Source organism: Chelonoidis abingdonii, chromosome 3 (assembly GCF_003597395.2).
Source record: "Chelonoidis abingdonii isolate Lonesome George chromosome 3, CheloAbing_2.0, whole genome shotgun sequence".
Taxonomy (NCBI): Eukaryota; Metazoa; Chordata; order Testudines; family Testudinidae; genus Chelonoidis; species Chelonoidis abingdonii.
In genome coordinates, this window is record NC_133771.1 from 212,910,204 (window position 1) to 212,920,047 (window position 9,844).

General features: G+C 38.9%; 1 protein-coding gene across 5 annotated transcripts in view; it reads right to left on the reverse strand.

The window, feature by feature from the left end:
- Positions 1 to 9,844, reverse strand: part of RALGAPA2 (Ral GTPase activating protein catalytic subunit alpha 2) — a 327,987-nt gene that overhangs the window by 77,748 nt on the left and 240,395 nt on the right. For all 5 annotated transcript variants that reach the window (XM_075064508.1, XM_075064510.1, XM_075064509.1 and 2 more), the window contains one exon: positions 7,750 to 7,877. In XM_075064508.1, coding sequence (XP_074920609.1) covers positions 7,750 to 7,877 — 128 coding nt within the window. The remainder of the gene's footprint in view (positions 1 to 7,749; positions 7,878 to 9,844) is intronic.

Sequence of the window (9,844 nt, forward strand, 5' to 3'; positions counted from 1 at the left end):
TCTGTAGGACGCAGGCCACTTTCTGGGATTATCTGAATATATTTCACCTAGTCAACTCCCTGCCATACAAGGGACATTTGGCAGTGGTGTACCTCAGTCCCTCTTGTTCTCTGCCTCTGGCACATAATAGTTAAGTCTCTTGTGAGCTGCAATACTTTGGTCTAAGTTCAGTTCTTGACTTCAGTGTAGGGGTGCTGGGTGCTGCTGGTGGCCTGTGATATACAAGTCAAACTAGATAATGTGGTGGTCCCTTCTGGCCTTAATCTCTATGACCAATTTGCCTCAATCCTGATCTAGAAGGTCCAGGCCAACATGGGAGAAGTGCTACTTCCACACCTGCTTTACATAAAACCAAAGACAAGTTAGATGTACAGCAGCAACTTGACCTGAAGTCCTGAATTATAAGAATTTATCTATATCTGACACTGTGTCTATGTAGCTGTTCTAGTCAGAAGCTACATCATCTGCTAAAACAAGCAGCAGTTTGAATCCTCTGAAACTGACAGTATAAAAATATAGCATTTTTCTGAGCTCTGCGTACAATATTTAGCAAAAATGTGCATTGCTGTCATTAGAAAATGCTTATAAGTAAATTTTATCAAGAAAATACATTTAGGGAAACCTAAATTGACTAAAAAACTAATGGATAACCCTGAAGAAGAGACCACACAGAAGGAAGATTCTTCTCACACGGATGCCTTTTTCATTGCATCATAGATTTTACATGCTCTTTGTTGTGTCCTACCTTTTTCTCTGTGTGTAATTAAACTGATTAAAAGCCTTAGTTTTACACATACATTGTTTATCAACCCTACTCCTCATAAATACTTAGGACATGCTGCTTATAGCGTTATGTTCTTTTCAAGATGGTACTGACAATTAGCCACCTCAGATTTAATTGCCATTTGATTAGAAGGATCTTTTGTTTATCTGCAGTCAATTGTTTTTGCCTGAGAGAGTACTCAGGAATGATATCTCTTGCAGATTACTGGTTCCTTCCTCTCTCCAGGAAAAAGAAGATGGTTTTGAAACCCTCAAACTCATATGTAATACTTATTATGTTAACATATAGCAATTTCTAGCAGGCTTGCATATTAGTACTATATTTTTATTATGATGTTATGTCATATTTTACATATGTTTTAATGACTAAGTTATGGTTAGCCATTAAAACACATGTAAAATAAAATTCTTGCCTCAAAGAGCATGATAGTCAGGCTATTCCCTGAAGCATATCAGCTAGCAATTAGTAGTATCTTCATGTTTGTGAGAGCACTCCTTAGCGTGGGTTAAAGCCAGGAGTCCAGATATTTCTAGAAGCTTTACAAATAATCCTCTCATTTTCAGGAGTATATTTAAAGTATGCTAATACCTGACACATGAACTATAACACACTTCAAGAGAAGTTGGGTTCAGGTCTTTCAACGGAATACTATTCTATGGTCTATTTTGTTATTTAACTTAACTTGAGTTCAACTATATACTTTGGTTTGATTTTGTGTGATGTCATCACTCTGTCTGAATTGTGTAAATGAACCAGTTTCATGAGTGGCTTTGAGATACACGACAGCAGCTACACACTAACATTTGAATATGTCAGTTAACTGACATTTTTGAACACTTTCCATGCTCTAATAAATGCTTTAAAACACAGAAATCACTGCAGCAACATAAAAAGTATTTAAGAACAGGAAAAAAAAAACACATACACTCTTTGAAGTTTTTATCTTTCCCACTTTTTAACCTCTTTCTAATAGCAAAAAGTGTATTTGGGTACAACAGTGGAATTTGAGTCATCATGACCAAATGATTACAGTGCAAACCCTAGATTCTTCTGTGGCTCTGCAGGCTTCTGGTCCCCATGGTAACTAAACCTCAGATATTGTCCTCCACTCAGCTGGAGGACTAAGTATTGGGAGGCTTTTGTGTCTGATGAGATTTCTTCCACAACCTTCTAGCAACAGACCCTAGTGCTTCCTCCTGACTCTTTTCTAATTGAGATGCAAATTAATCTCTGTGGCTGATTACACTTCCCTTAAAGCTACTGATAAGTGCAGCTGTAACCAGAGTTTACAGACTTTCCAACAAGTGACTTCAGCTGCCATTATTTGCATGAGGCTGCCAGGACTTTATAGCCCACTATTTAGGAGATGTAGATCACATTCCCCTTAGGCAGTGCAAACATTTTATTCACTGCATGTTGTTTAAATTTAAAGTGAAAATGAAAGCAAACTATTTGAAATAAATGTTTTTTGTCCTGTCCCCAGAATTATTCTGCTCTTTGCACCATCTTTCTGACTCCACTATCATTCCCCATAATGCAAATTTTTTACTTTATTCCCAAATCTAGGTCATAAACACATTTCGGAAGTCCCCTAATTGTTTTTATTGCTGTTCTTGGAATGCCTTCAAATTTGTCAATATTTTACTGCTACTGAGATGCCCAGAACTAACTGGAATATTCCAGTTATGGTCTCAGCGTTGACACAATGCTCTGCATTGCTATCATTTACCATACCATAGCATCAATTACCAGTTTCCACCTATACACAGAATAAAAAGTATCTCTAGTAATTTTGTGGTAATGGCTGACAAATGTTGACTTTTTAATGGCTTGTACTTTTAAGAGAATGGGAACACTGTTTCCACGCTCTGAGTAGGGTTGCCAGGTCTCTGGTTTTCAACCAGAAAGTCCAGTTGAAAGGGGATCTGTACAGTGGCCAGTCACATGTACTGATTGGATACCAGATGTCCAGTTGCCATGGGTGGGGGGGCCAAGGGATGAGGTTATATCAAACCACGCCGGCCCCTGTTCAGCGGGGGTTGCCTCCTACCTGCATCTTGGGAACTTCCCTGCCCAGTCCTAGCCCTGGAGCAGAGGGAACCCTGCTGGGATGGGGGGAGGGGGAGCATAGGTAGGTGAACAGGACCAAGCGAGGAGGAAGGGAGTTGGGGGGCGGGGGAGGAAGAGAGCCACGAGAAATGAAGGCGGGACCTCAGGGGAAGAGGTAGGGAGAGGGGAGGTTCCAGCTCTCCTGCTGTAGTGTTCAGTTTTCAGAATTAGAAAGCTGGCAATCCTAGCTCTTCGATGCACTTCTTTTATACATATGTACCCTAAAGCTGCAACAACTTTTCTGGTGTCCTATCCCCAGTGCAAAATTTAATTTGCTGTCCAATCTCAATCTTCATTCATTCAGCATTATTGCTTTCTGGGTTTACCCTTTCCATTGAATATTTTTGTTTTTAATTATTTCACTCCCAGGGCGCTGGAACTGTTTTTGGAGTGGGAGTGCTGAGCTGCACCCTTCTAGACCCTGTTTGTGCTCTCCCACCCCCTAGAGCTGAGGCAGGGAGCAGGGACATGACTCCAGGAGGGGGGAATGGCCACAGCTAGGGGTATGTGAGGAGTCCGAGGGACCCCGAGGCTGGCAGCAGAGCCCCCAGGGCCCTGGCAGCAGGGCAGGACCCCACATGTGAGCCGGTGGCCAGGACCCTGGGGCTGGCAGTGGAGTCCCCGGGCATGGGATTAGCAGGACCTTGGGGCTGGCAGCAGAGCCCCCGGGCATGGGATTGGCAGGACCCTGGGGCCAGCAGTGGAGCCCATAAGCAGTAGTGAGGCCAACGGCCAGGATGCCAGGCATAGAACCTGGGGGTGCTGAGGGATCCCCTGCATCCCTACTTCCTGCACCTATGTTCACTACAGATTTCTTAACTAGTGTTTTTCCAAGTTGAATCTTATTTTGTTATTTCCAATCTTACTAGATAGATCCTTTTGAATTATTTCCTTTTCCTCATTTAATTTTGGAACACCTGCAGTTTTTATCATCTGAAAATTTTATTAATATGGTAACTAACCCATTTCTTTTTGTCATTTTAAAAAACTGAACCCCAAAGAACTTATGATCTCAGGACCTAATTCTGGAACTCACGCCAAGTAGCACTTACTCATGACAGGAGTCCCATTAAGTGGGACTAGTTACTCAGCATGCATAAGGATTGTAAAAATTAGGCCCTAAACAAGGATGTATATAAGACTGGACATAAACTTCAGCACCTGCTAGACATCATCCCTGCAACTCAACACATCATCATCATTACAATTTGATTACAGTTCTTCAGCTCATTTCTAGTCTATGTGGTGCTGTCCATACCTAGGAAAATCTAATTAAATGAGGGTAAGATTTCCTGAGACATCAGAAAAGCTTCAACAATATTTCAACACTGTTCAGTTATTGAAACTACCATTTTTTGTAATTCTGTCAAAAATGTGTTCATGATTAACTCATGATCCCAGTGCTGATGGTTCTATTAACCTGTAGATGCTTAGAAAGTTTTTCTCTGTATTTTTTGTATTATTTTTACTGGAGTTTGGAGCAGTTCTTTTCTCATGAGGAATTGCTGGGAGATAATTATCAGGAGGATGATTATTCTTTCCCTTTTTAGAAGAAAAGAGGACATTGATCTTCTCACATCTTATAACTCAATCACTACCTTATTCAAGTACTTCTGTTTAAAAATCACATGGTGCTGGCCAAGGAACATGTTAGTTAGTAATCCAACACAAATTTTCTCCTTAACACAGTCACTCTCAAAATGCCAAGGTTGGATATCACCAAAATACAACATATGAAAACTATGGAAATGTACAAATATCAAGCTTCTCATTATGTTATTCATTCCTGACATTTCTCCCTTTTGATATAAGAATTTTATGAGCATATAGGTGCATGGAAAATTATAGTTGTATATATGAACCTTTTGCGCTTATCCTGTCAGTCCTTCTTCATTCCTTTCCTATTTCCAAACAATAGCCTGACAGATTCCTCCACCCAAGAGTCTGAACCCAAACAGCTGACTTCTCATCCCATGACAGATAAGCAGGTCCCTAGAGTGCTCTGTTCTATCTTGTTTTCCCCATCAGCAATCACTTGCTTCAATGAACTCCTTCTGGCAGGGATCTCCAACAAAATGTTCTGTCCCTTTAAGAAAGTCACCAAACCTTTACTTTGTTTTTAAAGGGGAATCTTTATTGTCTCTCACATCCAATAAAAGTTGCTTAGGACTTTCCAACCTACTCAAGCCTTTTCTCTTCTCTAATGTCACCTCCCCACTACATTACCTGTTCCGAGGTCCAGCTGCCTCTCTCAGGCTCCAGTATTTCTACTTTCCATTCACATCACATTACTACATGCACAGTATGGTTTGATGCCAAAATGCACACGTGCAAAGTAATGATGCAGCTAGACCTCACAATGCCCCCAGAAGGGTTCAGTGGCATGCCTCATACTTAGTCTCTCTCTGTGTGTTGCATTTAAGTACAGCAAGAAAGAGGCCTGGGAAAGGCTGGGTCACAGCAGGCTGGTGAAAACCAAATGCCTTTGGCGCATGGAGAGACTCTAGAGAGCCTTAAGGCCTGTGAGAGATGAAAGTCACGGTGATCTGTCTGTATATTAGGTGGATGGAGCTGTGACAACGAAGTAATTGGGGACCTGTTTATGGGGTACTGTTACCTTAATAGGAACCTTAAAAATGGTTTGTTTTGGAGAAACAGCTGAATGATACAGTTCCTTATGAAAACCAGTTCACTTATCCCTAGTATTCTTGTATGGATATATTTATTTATATAAAATAACATTTTTCTTCTTAACCCAGTCATCCTCAGACTCCAGCATATCACCCTCAAATTCATTACACACACACACACACACACACACAGAGTTAGATATATACATAAATACACCCCCACCCCCACCCCAACACAAGTGCTAAGGATTAGTCAAGTGGTTCTCATAAGGTAACTGTATCAGACCTGAGCTCTTTCTTTAAAACTAATCCAAGTCTCTGTGTGCGCGCAAGCACACATATATTTATATCACCACCTATGCCACAGACTCTGATGCGCAAGCATGAACTGTTAAGATATGTTTTAATATGTACACAGTGCTCTGAAGTTAGAAAATGCTACAGTACTTATACTTGCTATGTATCATTGTTTTTAGGTGAAGGAGCTCAGCTTTAGAGAAACAGGTTTTGGGTCTGATACCCAATGACCATGATTTGATTTTAAAATTGTAACCATAGCAAGTGGCAAACTTCCAGTTTTCAGCACTCTACACATTGAAATACGTCCACTGATTGCCCACAAGGGAAAAAAATAAGCAGATGGCAGTTGAGCTAGCCCTCATCACTGAGAAAGAGCAGTGACCACTAGATAAAGGCTAAACTTGACAGATTCTACTTAGCCTGCTGAGGAAGTTATTATAGGAAAATCTAGGAGAAAAAGGGCAAGGATGAACATTACATCAAATCATATCTTCTGTTTTCCTACTGTGTCAAAAATCGTTTTTTCCCTTAGAGATAATGGCATGTTTTTCAATCTTATAATCTCTGTTACTGTGTTCAGGTTACCAGCAATACTAGACTGATTGTTTTATTGTCAGACACAGCTTAACACATCTGCTCATTCAGTCAAGGTTACAGATAGAAGGAACTACTTTGACAGTAGTACTTAGCTGAATTACCCACTCATGACACAAAAGTGAAAAAGCTAGTGAGTTTTGAGTCTGCTTTTAAGTACTGACATAATCTTATAACTAAGGTATTGGGTGGGCCTGCTTGTGTAACTCCAAACAACTTCACCTAGTTTAAAATGAAGAGGAAAAACAAAAAAATAATAAAATATTATTTAGTTTCAATTCTTATGCAAATCTTCATTTCTGAAGCTTTTCACGAACACAATGAATCAAATTCAGCTCTTCTACAAAAATTAGTATTTCTTACATAGTCATAGTAACTTGAAAAATTGAACCTAAAATGTAAATGCCTCTGATAAACTCTAACAAAGCCATCTTTCCTTCATCACAAAGATTGAGCATTCCAGTAGTTTTGTCTCAGGAAAATCAAATGAGGCCCTCCTCATTACATAACTGAAAAGCCTCTAAATTAAAAGCCTCCAAAATAAACTGAAATAAGATGAGTACTGATCCATAGAAACATATGGGACTGTTAGCAATGTGGTTAATGAAGCACACTAGAGTAATTTTATAACATTAGTGGCATTAAGAGAAAAGAAAACCAGAATGTCAAGTAACAAGTGATTTTATGCGATTAGCCTGCATACCATACAAGAATAATAATTCACACTACACAATTCTACAATACTGAAGCATGCCTTCCAGTTAACTATAACTACTGCTGGAAGAATGTGTTCTCAAAACTCTAAGAAGCAATGTGGGTAAAATAAAAAATGGACATAAAGACTGATAAATATCAATACCATTGGCCAACTGCTACCTATCTTGTTGATGTGAAGACTTCCAAAGACGACTGTGGAATTACTTGCATTATTACATACGGGAGTAGAACTGGGTTCCTTTTGTAAATATGAAGCTAATATAAACAATTATTTTCTCGTGCTAAAGAAATTTGTAAATTATTCCCTCTTAAAGTTTAAAGCACCATTATATCTAACAGTATACCTGTTGACTTTGCAATTAATAGAAAGTCCAAAAATGCTTGTATTATGATCCTTTATTTTTAAAGCATACCATATCAGATTAAAGCTCAGCAAGAATGAGTCTAAAAACATGCTGCTTGATATGAAGAAAGCTTTGACATTTTCCTGATGCACAGTTCTTAGCATAAAGTCCAACTGAAGAGATCTCATTCGCACTTACCTCTATCAGAAGAATATTTGTACTTATGACTCCTACATTCAAATTGCATAAAATGTACAGAAGGAAAGGATACAAGCTCTGATAGAGGGGTATGAGAGATTTCACAGCTCTGCTGGCATTGATGCATGTGGCACATATAAGGGTTGGCAGCAGTTTTGCAGTCACTATTGCTCCATCAAAGAGAGGACCAAAAAATGGGACCTGCGAATCAAAAACCAGAAGTGATAGTATTTTCAGATACAGCATTCTCCAGTCTTAATTTAATGGTATCACTGGGGGTGGAGGGAAATTTTCAAAGGCACAAATGGAAACTAGGTATTCAGTCCCCACTGACTTTCCAAGGAGTAGGGCACCTAACTTCCCTTTGTGCCTTTGAAAATCTATTCCAAGGACATGATATTAAATCCTGCAATACACAAATAGGGATCAATGAGGTTTTGGAAGGGAAGATTACAAAAATGAAAAATATATGACCCATTATCTCTTTATAATGAGTCTCTTCCGCTATTTAAGACAGAAACAAAATAAGCATGTGATGCTGCAGCATGGGGCATGGGTCACTTGCTGGTGGATTCTCTGCTTGAGGTCTTCAAACCACAATTTGAAGACTTCAATAATTCGGACATAGGTTAGGGGTTTTTAAAGAAGTGGATGGGTAGGGTTCTGTGGCCTGCTTTGTGCAGGAGGTCAGACTAGATGATCATATTGGTCCCTTCTGACCTATGAGTCTATGAGATCTCTCTCAATATGTACCAAATAATCTTCTAGTAAGACATTCATGACAATATTTTGTTTTAAAAAAAACCATACATTTGTTCAGATCTGGCATTGTGCTCTCAGCTAAATATTTGTGTACCTAAAGTTTTGCCACTGGATATTCTTCACAGATACCATCAGTTCCCATCTCTCTTGGAGACCAGGAAGGTACTAATAAATAGTTTTTTACAGTCTGACTGCAGACATAAAAAAAATGGATTGTTAGAATAGTTCCTACTGCATGTGTGTTAGGGACGTAGTCTCTCCTCCATCCCATCACTTGGGGTAAGATCAGAAGAAAGGTAGGTCAATGAACACATAAGAAAATTCATACCTAGTAGAGTTTAGTTTTGGTAAGTACTGCAAAGCAGGTTTTTTTGTTGTGGATTTTCCTCCTCAGATTATAATTTTTGCTTGAGGACAAAACTATAGCTTAAACTGCAGCACAGATTCAAGTTAAGAACAGAAAAAATTGATGGCAACTGTCAGCATTTGCATTTATATATAAAAGTAGCATCAAGGTACAATGTGGAAATAACTTAGACACTGTATCGCAAATCTGTTAGGTGGTGATTTGTCTAGCATGGACCATGGGGACTGCTTTACTGTCTTATGCCCCAGACCTTTAGATGCAGCTAGTGCACGTTTGTCCAAAGGGGACCAGCCCTCCTCCCTAATTTAAACATCCATTTGCATACTGACTGCCATAACCCATTTTGAATAAAGTGAATCTTTAGGTGTATTCTCATAAACCATAGCACTGGGGTGTAGTCATGAGTTTGGAATTCCTGTCTAGCACCCTGGAGAACAGGCACACTAAGAAAAGTGTAGTTTAACGAAAAAGGTAACAAAAGTAAAACTGAAGTCTCCAAGGGATGCAAGAAAAGAGAAACTCCCCAAAGAGGTCAAGAATCTGGTACAGCTGGTAGGTAAACTTAAGTGGAAGACTGGATTAAGCTAAGTATAAAAGTAGGGCTGTCAAGTGATTAAAAAAATTAATTGTGCGATTAATTGCGCTGTTAAACAATAATAGAATATCATTTATTTAAATATTTTTGGATGTTTTCTACGTTGTCAAATATATTGATTGCAATTACAACACAGAATACAAAGTGTACAGTGCTCATTTTATTTTTGATTACAAATATCTGCACTGTAAAAAACAAAAGAAATTGTATTTTTCAATTCACCTAATACAAATACTGTAGTGCAATCTCTTTATCATGAAAGTTGAACTTACAAATGTAGAATTATGTACAAAAAAACCCCTACATTCAAAAATAAAATAGCATAAAACTTTAGAGCCTACAAGTCCAATCAGTAGTACTTCTTGTTCAGCCAATTGCTCAAACAAGTTTGTTTACATTTGCAGAAGATAATGCTGCCTGCTTCTTGTTTACAATGTTACCTGA